Source organism: Bos grunniens, chromosome 17 (assembly GCF_055505025.1).
Source record: "Bos grunniens cultivar Pamir isolate PY7600 chromosome 17, Bosgru_T2T1.0, whole genome shotgun sequence".
Lineage (NCBI taxonomy): Eukaryota > Metazoa > Chordata > Mammalia > Artiodactyla > Bovidae > Bos > Bos grunniens.
Window position 1 is genome coordinate 35,366,781 of NC_141181.1, and position 24,799 is coordinate 35,391,579.

General features: G+C 38.6%; 1 protein-coding gene across 1 annotated transcript; it reads left to right on the forward strand.

Annotated features, from left to right (window-relative positions):
• The first annotated feature begins 3,685 nt into the window (after window positions 1–3,685).
• Window positions 3,686–21,641, forward strand: IL21 (interleukin 21). Its single transcript, XM_086346880.1, has 5 exons — window positions 3,686–12,442; window positions 12,551–12,586; window positions 17,224–17,379; window positions 19,236–19,313; window positions 19,404–21,641. Exons 1-5 carry the CDS (start codon window positions 12,275–12,277, stop codon window positions 19,425–19,427), a joined length of 462 nt encoding a protein of 153 aa, XP_086203006.1. The 5' UTR covers window positions 3,686–12,274; the 3' UTR covers window positions 19,428–21,641.
• Window positions 21,642–24,799: the final 3,158 nt, after the last annotated feature.

The window sequence follows — 24,799 nt, forward strand, 5'->3', positions numbered from 1 at the left end:
AATATTGTAAATCAACAATACAATAAAAATTTTTTAAAATGTTGACCTGACCATTAAAAATTATTCTCTGAACACAGTAGCAAGGATCAGAGCAGGAGTAGTTCTTTAAAAAATTTATTGTTTATTTATTTTAATTGGAGGATAATTACTTTAAAATATTGTGATGGTTTTTGCCATACATCAGTATGAATTGGCCATAGGCATACATGTGTCCCCTCCATCTTGAACCCCCCTACCTCCTCACCCTATGAAAACCAAGGCAAGAGTGGGAATCCCTCATCCCTGTCATACCATTAAAGCTTCCAACTGATATATATATACAGATAGCAGAAGTAACAACTTCTGATAAATACACTGACATGACTTGTGATGACTTAACTATGGATATCCAACAACACTGAGCCATCCATCTCTTACTTTCATGAAGATTTAATTTTATTTGGCTTTCTTTGTAAGCACGTTTCTTTCGTCTTCCTCTATACTAACTGCCCCCTCAGTGTCTATTTTGAAGCTCTGGGAGCTAACTGGGGTGGAAGATGAGTGTTCTGATTTCTCATTACCATGAGAAGGCTTGAAAACATGGTAAATGAACAATAATTGATGAAATACATGTAAATAAGTTCAATCCAAAAAATGGACAAAAGTCCAAATACATTTCCCTAAAGAAGACACACAGATGGCCAAAAAACACATGAAAAGATGCTCAACATCACTAATTATTAGAGATATGCAAATCAAAACTACAATGAGGTATCACCTCACCTCAGTCAGAATGCTGCTGCTGCTAACTCGATTCAGTCGTGTCTGACTCTGTGTGACCCCATAGATGGTAGCCCACCAGGCTCCTCTGTCCCTGGGATTCTCCAGGCAAGAATACTGGAGTGGGTTGCTATTTCCTTCTCCAATGCATGCATGCCTGCTAACTTACTTCAGTAGTGTCTGACTCTGTGCAACCCCATGGACAGCAGCCCACCAGGCTCCTCTGTCCCTGGGATTCTCCAGGCAAGAATACTGGAATGGGTTGCCAATTCCTTCTCCCCCAGTCAGAATGGCCACCATTAAAAACCTACAAACAATAAATGCTGGAGAGGATGTGGGGAAAAGGAAACACTCTCTTACATTATTGGTGGGAATGTAAACTGTTATAGCCATTAAGGAGAACAATATGGAGATTCCTTAAAAAATCTAGGAGCAGATCTACCATGTGACCCAGCAATCCCACTATTGGGCATATACCCTGAGAAAGCAACAATTTTATTTTTTTCATTCACCGAATACTTTTATTTATTTTAAAAATCAATTTATTTGTTTTAATTGGAGGCTAATTACTTTACAATATTGTAGTGGGTTTTGCCATACATTGACATGAATCAGCCATGGATGTACCTGTGTTCCCCATCCTTCACCCACCTCCCAGCTCCCTCTCCATCCCATCCCTCAGGGTCATCCCAGTGCACCAGCCCTGAGCACCCTGTCTCAGGCATTGAACCTGGACTGGTGATCTATTTCACATATGATAATATACATGTTTCAATGCTATTTTCTCAAATCATGCCACCCTCACCTTCTCCCACAGAGTCTAAAGTCTGTTCTTTACATCTGTGTCTCTTTTGCTGTCTTGCATTTGGGTCATTACCATCTTTCTAAATTCCATATATATGCATTAGTATACTGTATTGTTTTTCTTTCTGACTTACTTCATTCTGTATAATAGGTTCCAGTTTCATCCACCTCATTAGAACTGATTCAAATGCATTCTTTTTAATAGCTGAGTAATATTCTATTGTGTATATGTGTGTGTACCACAACTTTCTTATCAATTCGTCTACTGATGGACATCTAGGTTGCTTCCATGTCCTGGCTATTATAAACAGTGTTGCGATGAGCACTGGGGTACATGTGCCTCTTTCAATGCTGGTTTCCTTGGTGTGTATGCCCAGCAGTGGGATTGCTGGGTCATATGGCAGTTCTATTTCCAGTTTTTTAAGGGATCTTCACACTGTTCTCCATAGTGGCTGTACTAGTTTGCATTCCCACCAACAGGGTAAGAGGGTTCCTTTTTCTCTGCACCCTCTCCAGCATTTATTGTTTGTAGACTTTTTGATAGCAGCCATTCTGACTGGTGTGAAATGGTATTGATTGTGGTTTTGATTTGCATTTCTCTGATAATGAGTGATGTTGAGCATCTTTTCATGTGTTTGTTGGCCATCTATATGTCTTCTTTGGAGAAATGTCTGTTTAGTTCTTTGGCGCATTTTTTGATTGGGTTGTTTATTTTTCTGGAATTGAACTGCAGGAGCTGCTTGTATATTTTTGAGATTCTTTGTCAGTTGTGGAAAGCAACAATTTAAAAAAACATATGTACCCTAATATTCACTGCAGCACTATTTACAATAATCAGGACATGGAAGCAACCAAGATATCCATCTACAGATGAATGGATAAAGAAGATGTGGTACATATATACAATGGAATATTATTATACTCAGCCATAAAAGTGAATGAATTTGAGTCAGTTCTAGAGAGGTGGATGAATCCAGAGCCTGTTATACAGAGTGAACTAAGTCAGGAAGAGAAAAACAAATATCATATATTAACACATATATATGGAATCTAGAAAAATGGTATTGATGAACATATTTGTGGGGAAGGAATGGAGACACAGATGTAGAGAATGGACTTACGGATATAGTGGGGGAAGGAGAGAGTGGGACAAATGAAGAAAGTAACATCAATATATATACACTGTTGCTGCTGCTGCTGCTAAGTCGCTTCAGTTGTGTCCGACTCTGTGCAACCCCATGGACGGCAGCCCACCAGGCTCCCCCGTCCCTGGGATTCTCCAGGCAAGAACACTGGAGTGGGTTGCCATTTCCTTCTCCAATGCATGAAAGTGAAAAGTGAAAGTCAAGTCTCTCAGTCATGTCTGACTCTTAGTGACCCCATGGACTGCAGCCTACCAGGCTCCTCCGTCCATGGGATTTTTCCAGGCAAGAGTACTGGAGAGGGGTGCCATTGCCTTCTCCTATACACTCTACCACGTGTAAAATAGATAGCTAGTGGGAAGCTGCTATATAACACAGGGAGCCCAGCCTGGTGCTTTGTGATGACCTAGAGTGGGGCAGGGGAGGGAGGCTCAACAGGGAGGGGATATGTGTATAATTACAGCTGATTCACATTGCTGTATGGCAGAAACCAATATGACATTGCAAAGCAACTTTCCTCCAATTAAAAAATTAATAAAGTCTGAATCTATACCATAAAAATTTCCTAGTCATCAAAACAACCAGCTGTAAAATTAGATTCTATTTACACTTCACTGTGGAATTTACTTTTCACCATTTGTGAGAGTATGAGGGGGAAATATTTAATTTTAGTTCTGTATCTTTTATTTTTAGATTATTGTTTTTTACTTGAATCTGCAGAGTTGTTAGAAAATGTGGAATAAATTACTGAGATAATAAAAAAAATAAATACATGTAAATAACTTAATCATATTTTGGATATTAAGTTGTTAAGATAATTGATTTCCTTAGTTGATTTCATCTATGTTATTCATGATTCAAATGATTACAGTGGTTTACTCACTTATTTCTCTCTTCTTGTATGGATATAAAATACCAGAAAACCAGTTTACACTGTACCATGGCGGGTAAAATAAATGAAAGACAGGCAATCGGATAGTCCAACTCAGACAGGAAGCTGAGTTAATTATTTAATTAGCTCTGACCATATATATATATATATATATATATATATATATTTACATTTTGGATACCACCAAGAATAATTCTGCAAAAGGACTCCTTACTTCACTCCAAATCCACATGTCAGAAGCATCACCAATATGGTTTAATCCCATTATGGGGTCTCTTGAACTGCAGAGGCTATTCTGTTATAACCCAAAGGCGTTGGCAATGGAGGCAGTTTCCTTTTGTGGAGAGAAGTGGTTAAGCTCTGCAGACAGTTGTCCTCCAGGCGCTTCATTGTTATTCAACTTTGTTGTGCCTTGGCTTCTTCATCTGTGAAAAGGGATAATCATAATACCTCATTTCATATTGTTGCTTTAAATGAGACAATGTCAGCAAAGCACTTAACTATATGTGTCTGCTCTAATAATTATTATCTTTTTGACTGGTCTAAGATTTTCTCCAGAGATACCCCACTCACTTTATTATCAACAGAAGTAGCTCTCAGGTGTAACTATTCTTCAGTTTAAAAGCTGATTTTAGGGCAACCTTGGCATTAATTGAGCAGATCTCACAGAGTTTGTGTTTTCCTGTTGTCCACTTTGTTAATCAGGCAATATTGTTTATAAAGCTACCGTGTATCCTGGATGTGGAGAGTCCATATTTAAAGAGTGCAAGTAACATAAAGCACTCAGCACTAAAACTGTAGCAAACACAACCGACAACTGATGCGCAGATACCATGTTAGGATTCTCCAGTGCCTGTTCCCCTGAGAGTGGTATACGGTTAGACCTATATGTATATAATAATTATATAGCATACCCAACTTTGTTCTAAAACAATGGTATTCAGGTAGCCCATGAATCTATTGATGTGTGGGCCACTGTTTATAAACTGACTAAGTAATTTTTGACCATATATATATTATTCATACTTTCAAAAAAGTATGTAGCTAGCCTTATGATGAATTAAATGTGGATTCATTTAATGGCTGAGTAATACGCATTGTGTATATGTACCATGCTTTCTTACCCATTCATCTGCTGATGGACATCTAGGTTGCTTCCATGTCCTGGCTATTATAAATAGTACTGTGATGAACATTGGGGTACACGTGTCTCTTTCAATTCTAGTTTCCTTGGAGGGAAGTAAGCCAGAAAGAAAAACACCAATACAGTATACTAATGAATATATATGGAATTTAGAAAGATGGTAATGATAACCCTGTATGGGAGACAGCAAAAGAAACACAGATGCATAAAACAGTCTTTTGGACTCTGTGGGAGAGGGTGAGGGTGGGATGATTTGGGAGAATGGCATTGAATCATGTATATTATCATATGTGAAACGAATAACCAGTCCAGGTTCCATGCATGATACAGAATGCTCGGGGCCAGTGCACTGGGATGACCCAGAGGGATGGTATGGGGAGGGAGGTGGGAGAGGGGTTCAGGAAGGGGAATACGTGTACACCTGTGGTAGATTCATGTCAATGTATAGCAAAACCAATACAATATTGTAAAGTAATTAGCCTCCAATTAAAATAAATAAATTTATATCAATTAAAAAAAAAAGGCAGCCGGTAATCTCCTAGTAAGGATTTTGGATATCAATAAAAACATATTGGAAAAAAAAAATAGAAGTACTCCTGAAATCAGTGACTCTTTGGCATTAGAATTCTTCAAGCTAAGACTAAACCAATTTCAATCACTTATTATTATAAAAGGTGAGGTATTTTTGATATCAAATAGGAGCTTATGTCATAAAACGTAAGACTCTAAGATCCAGTAACATAAAAACAAAATCTCTGTATGGCAAAGACACCATGGAGAAAATAATTTAAACATGTTTAACTTATCTTTAAGAGAGAAAGAGCCCTTATAGGTGAGAAACAACCCAATATATGGACAAAGAATATGAACAAGGCTTTTCACAGAAGAAAACAAAAAACACTGATATCAAAGATACGAAATATACCGAACTTATTGATCAAAGAAAGGCAAACCAACGGTAGGATACTATTTTTTTTTTTGCCTTAGCATAATGGCAAACATTTAAAATATTCACAATACAAAGTGTGAGAATGGAGGGGGAAAGGAAACTGTATTGTCAGTGGGAGTGCAAACTGCTTTGACATGTTGGAAGGCAACTTGATAGTTCCTGTCAAATTTTTAAAAGGATATAATATTTCCACTCAGAAAGTGAAATGTGGGATATGTATCTAAAAGAAATATAGTTCACATATGCTATAGACATAGAGGTTTAAGGATATTCATTGCAGCGCTGTTTGTAGGAAATAAAAATTGGAAATAATCTAAATGCCTATCACCAGGGTTATGAATAAATAAATTATAATATAGCCATACAATGGAATATTAACCTTCTATGTAAAAAGATAGCCCTGTGTGAGACTACTGCATGGATCACTGTCCCTGACATATTGTTGAGTTAAAAAGTTGTAGAATATGTATGCTGTGCTTAGTCACTCAGTTGTGTCCGACTCTCTGCAACTCCAAGGACTGTAGCCCACCAGGCTCCTCTGTCCATGGGGTTCTCCAGGCAAGAGTACTGGCATGGACTGCCAAGCTCTCCTCCAGGGGATCTTCCTGAGGGATCAAACCCAGGTCTCCCACATTGCAGGCAGATTCTTGGCCGTCTGAGCCACCAGGGATGCCCAGAATATGTATGATAAGATTAAATTTTTATGTAAAAAAAGCGCATGTTTTTCCTGTCTATATCTTTGTTTCTTTTTCTATTCTTCTCTGCTGCTGCTGCTGCTAAGTCGCTTCAGTCGTGTCCGACTCTGTGCGACCCCACAGACGTCAGCCCACCAGGCTCCCCCATCCCTGGGATTCTCCAGGCAAGAACACTGCAGTGGGTTGCCATTTCCTTCTCCAATGTTCTCTATCTCCATCTAAAATTCTAATTCCTTCAATATGTACGTTTACATCTATGCCTCTATATGTTCTAAGTACATAGGTAAAGAATATACGATACTTCATAAATTCTCAACAGTTCACCTAGAAAGTGAAAATTAGGGGAAAAAAGGGAGCAATTTGTTTTATTGTATTTATTTAGAAAAAGGAAGCAATTTAAAATTTTGCTTTTTGCTTTACACAATTATGTGTATTTGAATTCTTTGTTTTATGATACACATGTATTACTTTTGTAAATACAAAGATTAAAAGTAATAATTTTCCCCAAGTGTTCCTCAGCCCTAGAAACAGAAATGGCTGTTCAGAATGAGTGAGACATTCAGCCTTCAGACTCCTTTCTCTGATATCCCGACACTGCCCCTTGGAGGATGTGGGGAGAAGGTTCCTATGAATGAGAAACTCAGCAGACACCTTAGGAAGAGGACACACTGACAGCAAAGGCCAATGTTGTATTTCTTTATTTTCATGACTGTGTGTTGGGAGATGCAGGGTCAAGACAGATGTTTGTAGCCACTTCTTACCCTCGGGAAGGAAACAGGTGCAGGTCTTGAGTCCAAAGACAGTAGCATTCCTTTGATCAGAGCTGTTGGACAGGAGGCTAGGGAGGCTGGTGGAACTGTCATATCTAGTGTGGCATCAGGATGGAACTTGGTTGAATGGTATGGATCTTCTGATTCTTTTTCTCCATACTTTGTGCCTGATGGTCATGGAATGATGGACATGTGATCTGTAGCCTCACTGATGGGTGTCACGGTCGCCTAAGGATAAGCCATCTACCTTTGGCCTATAGAGTGGCACCTGTTACAATAATGTCTGTAACTCTAAATACCAGAGACCGCCCTTGGCAGAGTTTGTCTGGCAGGATATCTAAGTCTACCCATGAAAGGCCAAGGCAAGTGAAAGCAGAAAGGGAATACTTGACACCCAGTGGTCACAAGGAAGAGCTGTGCAGACAGGGCAAGAGAGCTGGGCACAAGGAGTAACCAGTGCCATCTCAGGCCTAGCACATCTCTCCCAGGCAAAACTGTGACCTAACTTCACTCACTTCATACTTCAACCCCTCCTTCCCTTTATTCCTCTCACCCCCAGCCTGCTCTCCTTGGCTGGAAGCTTTCCTTCAGTGCCCTGGCCTCCTTCCTATCCTGAGCAGGTGGTCTATGAGCATAGTCCATTCAAGAAAATTCTTGAAATGTGTCTGTGAATCCTCTTGGGTGGGTGACTAAAGTTTCATGCTTTCATGGTGATGACCTGGGTTATATTCCTGGGAAGAGTACATGTAGCAGAATCCACCACCTCACTCCAAGGTGCTAAATAACCATGGAAGGAAGTGAAAGTAGTGGGCTTGTCACACAAGTGTGGCTTCAGCCAGGTTGTTGCCCCTTCACTAATCCTGCCACACCAGCAGCTGCCACTTTTCTGCATAGTGCTGTGCGAGTGCTGAAGAAGCATGGGTCCGCACTGCCCTTCACAGAAGCCTCTGAGCCTAGAAAATAAAAGAAGCAGCTGCCTGACATTTCCTTGGAGAAGCAGATGAAATTTAAGGTTTTCTTCTTCCTACAAACATAAACACAAAAATTTGCACACAATTTCAGAAGGCTCACGGAGGCCAAGCTGTGCTCCCCTGCACTAATGGGAAAGGGCCAGGGAGGAGCTGCCCCACCACGGTTTTAAAAATCTGAGCTCAGATAAAACGTGTGAGTCACTCGGTTGTGTCCACTCCTTGCGACCCCATGGACTGTAGCCTGCCAGGCTCCCCTGTCCGTGGAATTCTCCAGGCAAGAATACTGGAGTGGGTTGCCATTTCCTTCTCTAGGGGATCTTCCTGACCCAGGGATTGAATCCAGGTCTCCTGTATTGCAAGCAGATTCTTTACTATCTGAGCCACTAGGGAGGCTGAGCTCAGATAGGATATGTGTAAAAATGAGAAAGAAAGAATTTGTTTTTCATTCTTTCTCCTTTCTTCCATCATCCCCATTTTCTCTCCCTCCTTAGGAATAAATCCTTGATCCTAGCCTTGCTCTTCATCTGAACGTAACTAGATGCTGTTGAGACTTAGTGTGACATTTTCAGATAAAATACAGTCAGTTCTGCTATAATGTGACATACACTTTCCTAAAAACCAAGTGCACTATATAAAATCACACAATAAACACCACAGAACTTATGGGGGAAATAGGATTAAGGGCATAACACTGAAATTCCGTCAGTGATAAAAGATGACAGGAACCTAATGAAGAAAGACATCAGTCTTACACATGTTAAATGGTTAAGAAACACATAAATACTATAATAAATATGGCATTTTGCCTAGGAAAAGACCTGAAGTTTGTTCATGGAGGTGAGCGCAGGAAGAGTCAAAGCTACAAACTATTGAGAAATGGCAGCAGAGGCTTCCCAGGATGGAAAGCTGTTTAAAGACCAGATATGGACAGTTAGCTGGTGAGTGTTTGAGGTGTGTATGCATTTTGTATATTCCTAAATGGCCCAGTTCAGCCGGATTCTGCATTTGCCTAGCATTTCTTGCAGACAAAATCACATATGAGGAAACACAAAATTCTGGTTATACTCAAATTGTGCCCTGGTATATTTGTCACAGTGAGATAAATTCACATTTTCAATACAAATATTACGGCAGGACTGACTGAATCTAAATAAAAAAAAGATTACAATCTAAAGAGTAAAAGGTCATTAAGACCACAATGAAATGACGCTGTAAAAAGGTAGCAATAAGTTAGTATTTCTAAGCAGAGAATACGTAACTCAAGTAAATCTAAGTCTCTCTACTTCACTGTAAGGTCTGTCTCAACACAGTGATAAATTCTAGCACAATGCAAATTGGGCTCCATAGCTTTGAAACACACTGTTGCTCTTGAGTGAGCCCTCTCAGCACCAGGAAGAAGTTGTTAAAAGACACCCAGACTTCCTCGAAAGTCCTCATCGGACATTCTTCTCCCTTATATCCCATACCCAATGGTAGCTACACTAATCTTACTTGCCTCTCTTCTTTATGATTCCTGATCCCTTCTACCTGCACCCCAACAGCCCAGCAAACCAAATTCCAGCCTTTACTAGTTCTCTCTTAATCACCTTTTCCTTCCTTTCTCACCCCTTTTCCAAAAGTAAAAATTCCACACGTAGGTGTGTTACTTTCCTATTACTACTGTAACAAAGTACCACAAACTCAGTGGCTTAAAGCAACCCAAATTCATTATTTTACAGTTCTGAAGTCCAAAATGAGCTTAAAGGGGCTGAAATCATGATGTTGGCCGCATTCCTTCTGGAGGTTCTAGGGAACAACCTGCTGTTTGTCTTTCCCAGCTTCAGGAGGTCTTTGGCTTCAAGCCCCATATCACTCTGACCTCTGCTTCTGTCATCACATTTTCCTTGACTCTGACCCACCCCCTCCAAACCCACCACTTCCTCTTATAAGGACCCTTGTGATTACGTTAGGTCACATGGATAATCCAGGAGAATCTTCCTCCCAAGATCCTTAATTTAATCACACATGTAAAGTCCCTTTGATTACCTTGATGGTAACATATGCACAGGTTCCAGGGATTAGGATGTGGACATCTTAGGGTGCCCTTATTCAGCCTACCATACCAGCAGTGATATTCAAAATGCTCAACAACTGAAATGCTACTTAAAGCGGGGGATCTGACTCTCAGAAAGGTCTTAGGTCTTGATGTTAGAGTGGGACCATGCAGATTCTGGTATGCTGGCTGATGGACTGTGGAGGGCCAGGAGGTCTAGCATGATGGCGAGGCACTCCAGAGTTGGGACAAGTGATTCTAAGCAGCACTAAAAACTTCAAAACTTTTTTATGGCAAATACAGCCACACCCATGCGTTTTTGCTGATCTACCTGTGCTCTTCCTTCCATGGATCAGCTTAGCTTCTCTAGGCTTTTATAAATTTTCCTCTCTACCCTCATCCATAATCAGCACACATATCTTCTGAGATTTTATTGTGTGATGTACTTGGCCCTTTTCCCCCTGAAATGTCTAGTTAAGCCTCATTACAATCCTATACTTAGATTCTATACTTATCTTCCTTTTGCAATAATATATCCAGGGTCATACGTACAACAATTAATATGTAACTCATTGTTAGGGCCTGGATCTGAATTCAAGCACTTTGCTTTAGAAATTGGGCTCTTAACCACTGTGGTTAGTATCTTCAAGGAGACTCATGTCTCTTTAACAGATAAAGAAAGCATGAACAAAGCTGATGCAGGCAATGTTGAGATGCAAAGTGGCAACCCCAAGTCCAAATGCTGTTCGTGGGTTAATACATCAACCCTACCCTGTAGAATTTAATGATTATAGGAAGGACTTTTTGATCACATGGTAAGATTTTTATTACTCTGTAGGACCAAACCTGAATATTCTTGAATAGATATTCTATAGTATAAAGATTAAAAACAACCTTCAAAGCAAGTCCAAATTCCAATTTATCTTAGCCACATAACATTTTAGAAAAAAGTATAGCTGTAAGCATGTGATGAAATAGATGAACAAATAAATGGATAAAAAAATCCACAGCCAAGAGTTTTATTGTAAGACCCAATTGACTGTGCTACAATACTACTTCCATGATTCTATAATATCATATTCAGCTTTCCCAAATGAGTAAAAAGTAGCAGGGACAGGAGAAGCTGCAGAGAGGAGGATGACAGAACCACTTGTGGACTTTAAGCCTTTCATTAATCTCTACCTGATCATAGTTAGAAATGTACTGTTCATACCCAGAGAAAATGATACCTAACAGAAATAAGTAACACTACTCAAAGAAAAAAAGAGTCGCAGATATTTTTGGATTTTGCTGTTTGAAATAAAATTTTGGTTGGAGAGGAATGAGTATTAGCTTTTTCATTCACTTAATTGTTGCATTATTTTTTAATGAAGGTAGAATGAGGTCTTGATTGGGGATGGAATAATATGTATAAATCAGATGGTTAAGTAGAGTGTTAGAGGCTGAAATTAATGTTACTTAAAGATGCTTGGGAGCAGAGCTGGAAGCAACTTCTACTTTAAACCATTTAACCTGATTAAGAAACTAAAATATTCTTGCTAATTTGGAAAATACACTTGATGTTTAAAATTTCCTAAAAGGTAGCTGTCCTCCTACCTTTATGATGGATTATTGGATGATCTCAGTCAAAAAGCCTAGTTATTACCATAAGAAAAAGTCCTGCAAGAAAGCACATGTTGCCACTTTACTCATTATTGAAGTGCCCTTATGACTGTCAGAGAAAACAGGTAAGATGCTAGGGGAGGCAGAGAGAGAGATCAAAGTGTTTTGTTTACTTCTTTGAAATCTTGTAGTACTGACTATTTACTGTGCATACTTCTTGATTCATGCTGAAAATTGGAATTCACCCGTGTCTCTCTTTTTCCTGTCTAAGATGCAGATTGGGCACATTTTGTTAACTCCATCAATCCCTGCCCCCACGCATTAGCGCATGCACACGTATACCTAGCCAGTGGAAAAGAAAAAAGAGTTACTCACATTCATCCATTTTACAAAGATTTCCAGGCTGCAATGGGAGGGCTTTACCTCTCCCTGAAGGATGAATAAATAGGTAGCTTTTCTGACAACCTGTTCACAAACTGAAAACTGAGACCAAGGTCTTGCTCTACTGGCACTTATGAGATCCACTCCTGGCAACATGGAGAGAATAGTCATTTGCCTGATGGTCATCTTCTCTGGGACAGTGGCCCATAAGTCAAGCTTCCAAGGGCAAGATCGCCTCTTTATTAGACTGCGTCAACTTATAGACATTGTTGATCAGCTGAAAAACTATGTGAATGACTTGGTAAGGCCATAGTGGGCACAACAAAATTCAAATAATATTCTTCAGTTACTATAAAAGGAGCTTTTTGACTTATAAAAATAACTCAGAACTAATTTTCTTTTGCTCTAGGATCCTGAATTTCTGCCAGCTCCAGAAGATGTAAAGGTAAGACCAGTTGAATTTGTTTGTGAAAATGCATTTGATAAAAGTTTTTAAATCCAATTAAGGAAGCCATTAACATGATTATTTAGCAATAGACTTAATATCAATGAATTTTGTGGTTTAATAATTAGTTATTTAATAAATACATTTACTATATAGTTATTTCTAATTTGCCCAAATATTCTTTGATTTACTAACAAGCCAACCTATAAAACACTACATACCTTATATGATATATTTTTATCTTCAAGTATGTCTAAGAGTATTCCCAAGTAGTACTGTTGAGACAGAAAAACAAAACTAGAAAATAAATCTATATACTATGATCATTTTCTGAACAATGACCAAGTAATTACATTTTGAGAGTCTGTGCATAAAAGTTCTTGAGCCTTCTTTGTAAATCTATGAAACATAGACACAAATCATAGAAGCAGGATTCAGTTTTTGATAATTAGAAAGGAAGGGAGAAAGAAAGAAAGAAAGGGAGAAAGGAAGGAAGGGTAAAAGGGAGAGAGAGAAAGAAGGAATAAAAAGAGAAGGAAGGAAAGAAAGAAAGAGTAGATTACAGAACAGCATGGAGGAACACTGGTGTGGAAATCAAGGCTATTCTTTAGAATGAAATTCCCATATACCTTGGCCTGAATGGGTCTTGTCTTCGGCCTTTGGTGAGGTCTTTTGAAAGGACAATTTTCAACAACTCATCCCGTTCTCTTAAGCCATTTAAATCCATGAGGTCCCAGGAAGAAGAGGCGTAGCATGTAGTCCAAGAGTACTGTGTGCTGATCTTTCCCTTGGTAACTTCTATCTAGTCTTAATGTTTGGTATCCTGAGGATATAAACGCATTTGGGGGACACAGTTTCACTGTCACAGAGCTTTAACTGCATAAATTAGAATAACTATAAAAGTACTACCAGTAATTAGGACACTACAAAGGGGAGACTTATGAAGATACATTGCAAAGAAAACAATTATCGTAAATGACTGTGTAAAAGTTTAGAAAGTGAATGAGTCACAACTATTGCTTTTCTCTAAAATTCACTCTCTGTCTCTGAACCTAACCACTCTCATTTACTAAGTCCTTTTCTAATAAGGAGCATCTAAAATGAAAGTAGCACATTCAGCTTATTGGAAAGACTTCTTCAAAAAGACTGTTTGTTAATGTCCTAGTTATCCAAACACGTATTTTGCAGCATCTCATGTCCTTTGTCTAACTGCTGTGGTTAGAGTCCTTTCTGGAGTTGCTTAGCTGCAGTCTGTGACTTGCAAAATAAAGATATCCCATTTTCTAACTTGAGTTGATCCAGTGGGTACTCTCTTTATATGCTTTGTTAAAGCAGATGTTTTTTATCTTATATCATAATGACAGGATTTTGTCTCAGTGACATTGTATCTATCTAATAATCAGATCAAGCAATGCTACTATGATACAAGTGAATAATGGTATAACTAAGATTTTTAAGCCACGCTGGCAGGCAAACCCAGGAGAGAAGAAAATAGATCAAGGTCATAGTAGCATTATATCAAGTTTTTTAGGACTTGCATCAAAGCAGAGTCTATATGAGATTTTAAAAGATTAAAAAGTTCAATGAAAATAAATTCATTAAAATGTTGCATATAAATGTTGACAGTGATTATCTAAGGTTGCTAAGGCCTCACCAGGTATCTTTCTTTCTCTTTCTAATTATATAACCAGTGGTGCTCATCTGGTGGTGACTTTGCCCTCTGAGAACATTTGGCATTATCTGGAAAACTTTCTGGTTGCCACAGTTGTGTGTGTGGAGGTTTCTATTGGCATCTAGTAGGTAGAGGCCAGGGATGCTACTAAACATTCTAGAATGCACAGGACAGCCCTAACAACAAAGAATTATCCATCCCTAAATGTCAACAGTGCTACTACTGAAAAACCCTGATAGAAACCTAGCTTGTAAGCGGGACAAAGGTAATTTTACCCCATTGGCAAAACTTCCTAGTGTGAATGGCCAGGGCTTTCTTTGGAAAAAAACTACACAGGTCAAAAGGAAACTGTAAGGAGGCAAGTATTTTCAAATACTCAATTGCAATCAGCAAAGCCAAGTGCACCTACTTGCAAAAGCAGCACTTGACTGTTCTCTGGCTAAAGAGTGGTTACTCTCGCTTTTGATTTCCTTACTGCTTCCTCTATTCTGCAAAACTAATGCTTCCAGGTGTTAAAGGATGAGGGAAGCAAAGCCTTGCCCTCTGAGTCTGCAAGGCACAGCAAAGGAAAGCAGTGGCTCTGCTCCCAGATGGTGGTGCTGCACATGAACTCAGGGTCATCCTGATTGACAGGGCACCTGCAGCAGCTTGAATCAAGATTAACCTCTCTACTCCCTGCCTCAATGCATCCTTAAAGCAGTTAGCAGGGCAGCTTCTCTGCTTCTTTTCCTGTTTGAGGCTGCCTTTGGTGTGCATCTGAAGCCGAATCCAGCAGCTGTTTGTCCTGGACCACAGATTGCCAGGGACAGCTGTGCTGCTTGCAGAAAGCACAAAGCAAAATTCCACTGTGTACTGACACAGGTGAGCAAGGAAGCGCGGTAGAGAGAGCACAGCTGCATCAGTAGGAGCATCGGCGTCCAGATGCCATTCAGAGGCATTCAGAAAGGCTTTCTCAGGTGCAAAATCTTTGCTCACTTGTCTTGACCACTCTTGGCAATACTGTCTTGAGGGAGTTCATTTCGTAGGCCCCTACACTTCTTTGGAACCTAATTTTCTTTCAACATACACATGTTAATGTTAACTCAGCAAAATGGGCCTCTGTGAGAAATGCTGGTTTCTCAGATCATCACGGATGAAGCAGTTAGTGTTTTCAGTTTCAGCTGGAAAATTTACCTCTTTAAATATGAATATTATTTTTTTCCAGTAAGTTAAGCCGGTTGTGGTCAAAAAGAAGAGAAAAGAAAAAACTTCAACAAACATGAACATGTGGTTTTCAAGGAAAAAAAAGTGCTATAATTAACATTTATAAATAGTTTCTATTAAATAAGCATTTTGGCAAACATATGTAAAGGACATTATTTCACCCTTATGACAGGCAAGCAGCTCTGATATAAGGAAACCAGATAAGCTGGTTTTCGGCTTGTGGCTACGTATGCAAAGCAAATCTGATGGGGTTGTGTCTTAAAGGTGCATGATATTAACCAACATTCATATTGGGTAAGCATACAGGCTGGAAAATGCAAAGCAGGCCAGATGCTATTTTCAGCTGATTGTCCATGGGAAGATTCAGGTAATATTGTTGTATATATGATGGGCCTTGTAGGAACTGAGAGAAGTTGCAGCTTCTGGATACATGGCAGTAGCTTCATGCACATTGGTGAAATGAAGATATAGCAACTTTGTTGGGGGTGGGGGAGACCAGCATCATATACAGACATTTGCTGAAAGAAAAAATTAACCTGAATACAAGTTCTCAGATCAGTGTGAAAATGATTCCACCAAGTCAGTATACATTGTGTTCTTCCAGTAAATTCCACTTCACTTTCAGTTCAATTTCTAAGATTCTGATTTATTCACTAGCCACTGGTTATTTGACTAAACCAAGAATCAACTTTTTGATCCATGATCTGCCCAATTCCCCATGGTCTGAGACATTATTCTTACTTTATAAGGGACAGTCTTCCCTCCCTTGTGGGTGTGGGGGTGGAGAGGGCACATCTCAAATTCTATTTCTCAACCACTTGATTCAGGCAGATCCCACCGTGACTGACTTGAAAGTGTGAATGGGATTTTAGAAAAGTCACACATGGTCTACGGCAGGTGGACTCTATCTTAGATGTGGAATGTACCATCTGAGGTAGGCACCCACTTCATTTCCCCAAAGGAGGGGTTTTAAACTCACTTAATTAATTTGTCCACTCTGCAAATATTTGTTGAGCATTCACTAGCATTCACTATGCCAGGCATTGTACAGGAAAGGTGTTGTTCAAGACATATATGTCACTATTAGAAACTCCTATGTACATTGAAGACAGACAAATGAAACAATTTTTAATCAGACTACCATAGCATAGGGGCTTCCCTGGTGGCTCAGATGGTAAAGAATTTGTCTGTAATGCAGGAGACCCAGGTTTGATTCCTGAGTTGGGAAGATCCCCTAGAGAAGGAAATGGCAACCACTCCAGTATTCTTGCCTGGAGAATTCCACGGACAGAGGAGCCTGGTGGGCTACAGTCCATGGGGTCACAAAGAGTCAGACATGACTGAATGACTAACACACCATAGCATAATTCACCCAAAGCTGCCACAAGCCATAATGTAACTCTTAGAGTGTCACAATTTTTAAAGTGTGTTCTACAACCAAACTAACCCTCCCAGAAACACCAAGAGTTCTGCCCAATACTCAAACCTCAAAATGACATTAGGAAGATAGAACTGTGGCAAAGTGAGGCTCCATCTTCTTGTCTGTGAGACAGGGAAGCATCCTCTCGCCCCTAACATGGGGGAATTTCACATGATAAGAGTCTCCTCTTCAGCCCATAGATTAAGTAGGACAAGAATCATTCCTCATTTGTCTGCTGAAATGAATGTGATCCAAGGCACTGCAGGAAAAAAGGATTGGGAAGGTAATTTTTACTTTCTGAATTACTTTCATTAACCTGCACACAAATAATTTCTCTTTCAGAGACACTGTGAGCGGTCAGCTTTTTCATGTTTTCAGAAGGTTCAACTAAAGTCAGCAAATAATGGAGACAACGAAAAGATAATCAACATATTAACTAAACAGCTGAAGAGGAAACTACCTGCCACAAATGCAGGGAGAAGACAGAAACATGAAGTAGTAAGATGTCGTTTGTCATCTATCTTATTTGTACTTATTAACTATATCTATTACTTTACACAATTTCACACACACACACACACACACACACACACACACGCATACACACGCAGCCAGAGCCTCCAGTGCCTTCCTTCCAGTTACATGTTACACCTTATCATATAGAGTGTTTTGAGAAGTGAAATCACCTCTTTTTAGTCCACAGACCTGAAAGTACTAACAGCCAATTAGAACTTGCTCATGGTCTCTGGTAGCTGAAATAAGTTAATATAGCTTTCTGAGGTGAGGAAGTCATTAGGCAGAGGATCCAATTGTGACTTAAGAATTAAAATATATTCTCCTCTCATTATATGATCACATATAACTTGCAATTTTATTAATAAGAGCTAGACCCTAGCTTTCCTACAAGAAAAGAGAGAGCCTTCAAGACACCAGGATAAATCTCAATCTCTGCCTTCCTCTTTTAAAGAATATTACCATCCTATATAATTGCAGAGTCAGTGCTACATTTAAAGTGATAGACCCCATTATTTGGTTAGGGAATTTCAATATTCCCTACTTTTTGGGGTCCTGAGATCCTTTTGTATATTTCCTCATATGCCAACTCATGAGCAATGCTGATAATCTCATGAGTAATTCAAGCACTAATCAAAACCAGTGGATGAACACACAAGATAAATTACTAGAATTTTTTTTCTCTCCTTCTTCTAGGGGATTGCACGTGTGAGCAAATGAACTCTTAATTACAATATCAAAATGATTTTTATTTCCTTTGATTGCTTGGCAAGGTTAGAATGTGAAAAGTATCTCTCCAAAACTTTTCTCAGGAAGACAAGCACTGAGCCTGTCTCTGAAACAAATATCAAAGAAACAAAACGGTAGTACTGGCACTGAACTTAGAGCTACCCAGTGAAGCACCTTCATCTGAATGATGGGAAAGTGAGACCAAGGACGTTAAGTGACTTATCCCAAGCCCCACACATACTAAGGGCCAGAATGAGAATTAGAACTTAAATCTCTTATCTTTCAAATATCTCATACCACAACATCAAACTGGCATTAGAGATGCTCAATGGCAAGCAATGGTCTGGTGTCTGGTATTCCAAAAGGAATAGGATAAAAAACATAAAAAAGATGTTTTTTAAAAAGAAATATAAGTGGGCAATACACATATAAAGGATTGTTTAATCTCCTCATGAACAAATAAATGCAAGTTAAGAAAAGAAATCCTATTTTTTTCCAATTAAAAAATTTTAACAATGCCCAATAATGGTAAGAATATTCTATATGAATAGAGATAAAATAGTTTAATAATGTACTTTAAAAGCCTTAAAATATTTTATCCTTTTAACTTAATTTATTAATTCTACTTTTAGTAGTTTATTAAATAAAATAAAGTATATGAAAAATTACTCAGAGATGTTCACTGCAGCACTGTATACAATAGTGAAAAGTTAGGAGTAATTTATGTGTCCAAAAATAGTAACACTTCAATTTATGTATGAATACAAAGCAACCATTATGGGGTATATTTTTGAAGAATATTTAATATGTAGAAAATGCTTGTGATATGTTAAGTGTAAAAAAGGCAAATTAATAACCAGTGTAAACATAAATGTGAAGAAAAAAATTACCGGGAGGACACATATCAAAATATTGCAGTTATTATCTCTGAGATTAGGATGTCAAGTGATTTTTCTCACTGTTATTTTCTGAACTATTTCATGCATTTCTCAAATTTTTTTCAGTGAACATGATTTGTATCTCTAATTGGAAAACATAAAATTTGAATGAACATTTTATTTATATAGGAAAAAAGTTTTAGAGAAAATTATTATTCTTTCATTGATTTCTAGACATGTCCTTCTTGTGATTCTTATGAGAAAAAACCACCCAAGGAATACCTAGAAAGACTGAAATCACTCATCCAAAAGGTATATAACAAATTACATTTGATTTTCTATTTCATCCTTACCCAGATGGCGTCTTAAGTTGAGGTTACTCATGATATTCTATTTTCACAGATGATTCATCAGCATCTGTCCTAGAACACATGGGATATGAAGGTTCCTGAAGATCTCACTTGAAGCCAGACACTATATTGCATACTTTAACACAGCCATGAAACTCACTTCTTGGTATTCCAAGTGGACAAGTACAATGTATAAGTGATGGGGGGAACACTCAGATGTGTGTTCAAGGTCAGGATTATTTCTCCAAAATCACTATGCAGTACTTCGGTTTGATCTACATGCTCTGTTTAGTCAACTTGAAAAAATTTTCTACTCAATTTGAGTCTGATTTCTTATGTTATAGATTTCTATGGCTTCTAAAGTTTTTACTTTATCTTACTGCTCACCTATGACACTTCTTGGAGAAGCTTAAAAATTTTAACCAAAAATTCAGTTTGGGAATTTGTTGATCTTATATTAACCTTGATCTTGATTGCAAAAATAATGAGGTTTCTGATGATCAGAACTTAAAAGGTGTAATACCTTAACTCAATCTGAAAAATACAGAAGCATAGGGTGAAAATAAAAGTTGAAGCCTTTGTACTTTTAAGTGTTTAAAATCGATATCTGACTGTTTAAAATAGATATCTGAAGAGGTTTTTTTTTTTTTTAAATCTCAGAATGTCTAACATATAAATATATGATTTATTTATGTACTTGGGGGATAGCTTTACCCGATGGCTCCCAAAGTTTTGACTTCTTCATTGGAATCTGTCAAAAATATTTTAATACTATACATATGAATGTATTTACGGGATAGACTCTTCTGGACTTTTTCCCTCTAAATGAGTATAATAGTACCTTCCCCAACTCAAGTCCCTTTATAAGTTAACATTCTAAGCCTTTGGAAATGGCAATTAAAATCGGACATACGTTAGATGGTCTTCTGGAACTAAACAGAATTTTAAAAAATCTTGTAGCTCACTTCTTAAATTGTTATAAAGACTATATGGGAGTGAGCTTATAATACCAAATGTTTGTTTCCTTCTTCCTTTCTTTCTGCTTTTTAAACAGACAGACATTTTGTGTTTGTATGCTCTGCATAAGGCAAATTCAGTCACCTATACAAAGTTGAGATCAGAAGACAAATCAGGAGTCCAGGACTCCTAGTAGAAAACAGACTTTTGCATAAGCATTCCAATCTTTACTATCAGTCATGGGTAGTGAAAACAAGCAACCTGCTCTAACTGCCATTTCATATCAAGTCCAACAGTTTATTTAAATATAAAGTTAAAAACGCTAGAAAAATTTTCACTAGAATGTTATAAGCTATTTGAAAATCTCTTATTGTTAAAGTAGCTGTGAGTGTGCAAGAGGACATTGTATGGAAAATGCTTTACACTCTTAAGAAGAAAATGATCTACTTAAAAATATTTTTTGGACAAGTATAGATAATTTATGGTTCTAAAATGTATGTTAGGAATCCGTATTTCATCAACTCTCAAAGAGATGTGTGATCATCAGAAAAAGGGTGTTCTGTTTTACATTTTTAAAATGTTATTACAAAGAAATCATATGCATTGTGATCATAATACGCATGTAAAGCCTGCCTCAGCATCAGGCCAGGTTGTTGGGAAACAGTGGAAAGTGTTAGCATGAATTTGACTTGGGAAAGATGGAGTCCTTATTTCTAATTTCTGGCTTTATAGTTGTTGGTTTCTTTGACACTGTGATTTTATATTTAAAACAATGTATTTATTTTGGTGTGTTTACTGTTAAAAATCTCTGCTTCAATCCTTTTGACCAGAAATTCTACCTTAAAAGCAAAAATAATTTAATGGGGCGAGTTTTAAACTGAGTTTAAAGATTCAGGTAAAGATCCTGGCAACATCCCAAGGAAAGCAGTGCATCAGAATATACAAGATGAAGAAGTGAGACTCAAACTGCTCCATCTTCACTACTCTGTGTCCAAGACCAGCCCTCCAAAAGGATCTGGGGCTGACCTGTCACAATTGCTGTTCACCTATGGATGGTGGTACAGGAGACCTGAAATCTCACTGAATATGAAGTTATGGTCACTTGCTTAAATTGTTTTGGTTCCCATCTCTTTATCTGTACAATGAGGGTGTTGGACTTAGTCTCTAAGGAATATTCTATCTTTTTTGAGCTTTATATGTCTATGAGTCTCTAAAGTTCTGGATACTCTCACAGGAACATCTGACCACAACTCTGAGTAAAACTTTCTACTGAACCGATCATTTGTTCAACATTATTTCAACAGCGTTTTTAGCAACACTTGCTGTAGGAACAAGGGATATGTTTCAAAAAAAAAAAAAAAAAAAAACCGGGAAAGAAGGAAAAAAGAAGGGAGAAAGAAAGAAGGCAGGAAGAAAAAAGAAAGGTTTCTCTAGGTCATGGGGGTTCAGGGAAAATTAATCATGACTTTTACTATTTTAGCTGAAAGTGTCTTCTTTGGACACATAAAATTATAGCATTATTATTCTATATTATTGCTCTGTTGTATTATTACATTTGCATCTGAAAATTTAGCTTTAATATGAATTATGTACTTTATAATTTAATGATTATTTATTATATATTTGGTTTTAAATGTTTATGTTCATGGCTTCTTATTTAAGACCTGGTCATATTAAATACTACCCAGTCAGTACAACTGTCTTTTGTGATTCCCTGGAAACCTGTAATTTAAGTTTCAGTAGAAAATAAAAGATGATCCTTAGTTTCTGAGAGCATGACGTTTTTACACGTATGTAATAAAGACAATCTTTTCTCCTTACATACTTTCACTGAAATAGGACTTTCTACTTCCTGTCCCTACTTCAGGGACACCACTTCCTGTGCAGCTCTCCAAGAGCAATTGAAGATATCCTTCCTAACGCCTATTGCACGCATATTCTTGCACAAAACACATTTCTCCTTTGAAGTTTGTCCCATCTAGCTTTACTGTCCCCTTACTTTTTATTGATGATTGTCAACTCCTGAACACTCCTCCATGTTCACCGAGGACTCAGGCATGTTCTGTTCCTGAATCAAATTTATTCCATCACCCGGGGTGACTTCAGTGACCATAAGGAGGATTCCACCAACACTATAGCTTCCCAGAAACTTGAGTACCTCAGTTTCAAACACGGGCATCTTTTACTCTATCATCAGATCATTCCCATGTCCAGGTACCAGACTATATAGCACTTGGAACCAGTCTCTGTCTGAAATCTTTATATATAAAACTCCATCACCTACTAGTCTCTTTGCTTTCAAACTGCCCTTCTTCTACTAATGTGTCCTGAGACTTAACATGATAGCCAGGCCTTCACCCTATTGATTCTCTCAGTTTATTTGTTCCCCTCTTTTCCCACTGAACCTGGGTCCCTGTCAAACCCTTGAACTTCAGACCTAGCAGCACACACGATCTCATTCTTCTCAAGGACCTGCCTACAAACTCCCTACCTAGATGTCTGTCTTGCTTCCCTAATCCAGCTTCAGACAGTGGCTCTGGCCCCTTACCTTTGGAGACCCTCATAAACTCCCCTATTTGGCTTACTGAAGTCACTTCTCCACTTCACTTTCAGCTCGAAACATTCACCTGCTTTCAGCGTCTACCTCCATCTACTCTGTGGGCATGGCTTCACCTCATGTGGAAAAGGGAGGTTTGGGTATTCATGTAAAGTCAAGCTCACTCAAAGAGTAGTCTACACATGTGTCTAGAAATCTCATCTCCTATCCACTTCAAACCAGTATCATCTGATTTCTACCCAAACCACACATTACCAGTGTATCATTAAAACTGTCCTTTCTCTGCTCAACAATGACCTCCAAATTACCCAGCTCACAGATGTGTCTAAATCCTTATTTTATCTGATCTCATTGTGGGCTTTACTTCCTTTGATTACTTTCTCCTTTCCCTCTTTGACTGTGGAGGCTGCTCGTCACCCTCCTGCTTGTTTGCCTCTCTGACCATATTCTCAGTGTCAGTTGTTGGATTGCTTTCCTGTGGCTCTGCTTGGAAGATGATGTTCGTGAGGATTCTATCCCTGGGCACCTTTTCACTATAAATCTTTTCCTTCAACAGTCAAATAAGTTCCTACCGTTTTTAGTTCAGTTCAGTCACTCAGTCATGTCTGACTCTTTGCAACCCCATAAACCGCAGCACACCAGGCCTCTGTCCATCACCAACTCCCAGAGTCCACCCAAACCCATGTCCATCGAGTTGATGGACATCCAACCATCTCATCCTCTGTCGTCCCCTTTTCATCCTGACCCCAATCCCTCCCAGTATCAGAGTCTTTTCAAATGAGTCAGCTCTTCAGATCAGGTGGCCAAAGTATTGGAGTTTCAGCCTCAACATGAGTCCTTCCAATAAATACCCAGGACTGATCTCCTTTAGAATGGACTGGTTGGATCTCCTTGCAGTCCAAGGGACTCTCAAGAGTCTTCTCCAACATCACAGTTCAAAAGCATCAATTCTTTGGTGCTCAGCTTTCTTTATAGTCCAACTCTCATATCCATACATGATGACTGGAAAAACAATAGCCTTGGCTAGACGGACCTTTGTTGGCAAAGTAATGTCTCTGCTTTTTAATATGCTGTCTAGGTTGTTCATAACTTGCCTTCCAAGGAGTAAGCGTCTTTTAATTTCATGGCTGCAATCACCATCTGCAGTGATTTTGGAGCCCAGAAAAATAAAGTCTGACACTGTTTCCACTGTTTCCCCATCCATCTGCCATGAAGTGATGGGACCAGATGCCATGATCCTAGTTTTCTGAATGTTGAGCTTTAAGCCAACTTCTTCACTCTCTTCTTTCACTTTCATCAAGAGGCTCTTTAGTTCTTCTTCACTTTCTGCCATAAGGGTGGTGTCATCTGCATATCTGAGGTTATTGATATTTCTCCCAGCAATCTTGATTCCAGCTTGTGCTTCCTCTAGCCCAGCGTTTCTCATGATGTACTCTGCATATAAGTTAAATAAGCAGGGTGACAATATACAGCCTTGACGTACTCCTTTTCCTATTTGGAACCAGTCTGTTGTTCCATGTCCAGTTCTAACTGTTGCTTCCTGACCTGCATACAAATTTCTCAAGAGGCAGGTCAGGTGGTCTGGTATTCCCATCTCTTGAAGAATTTTCCACAGTTTATTGTGATCCACACAGTCAAAGGCTTTGGCATAGTCAATAAAGCAGAAATAGATGTTTTTCTGGAACTCTCTTGCTTTTTCCATGATCCAGCGGATGTTGGCAATTTGATCTCTTGTTCCTCTGCCTTTTCTAAAACCAGCTTGAACATCAGGAAGTTCACGGTTCACGTATTGTTGAAGCCTGGCTTGGAGAATTTTAAGCATTACTTAACTAGCATGTGAGATGATGTAATTGTGCAGTAGTTTGATCATTCTTTGGCATTGTCTTTCTTTGGAACTGGAATGAAAACTGACCTTTTCCAGTCCTGTGGCCACT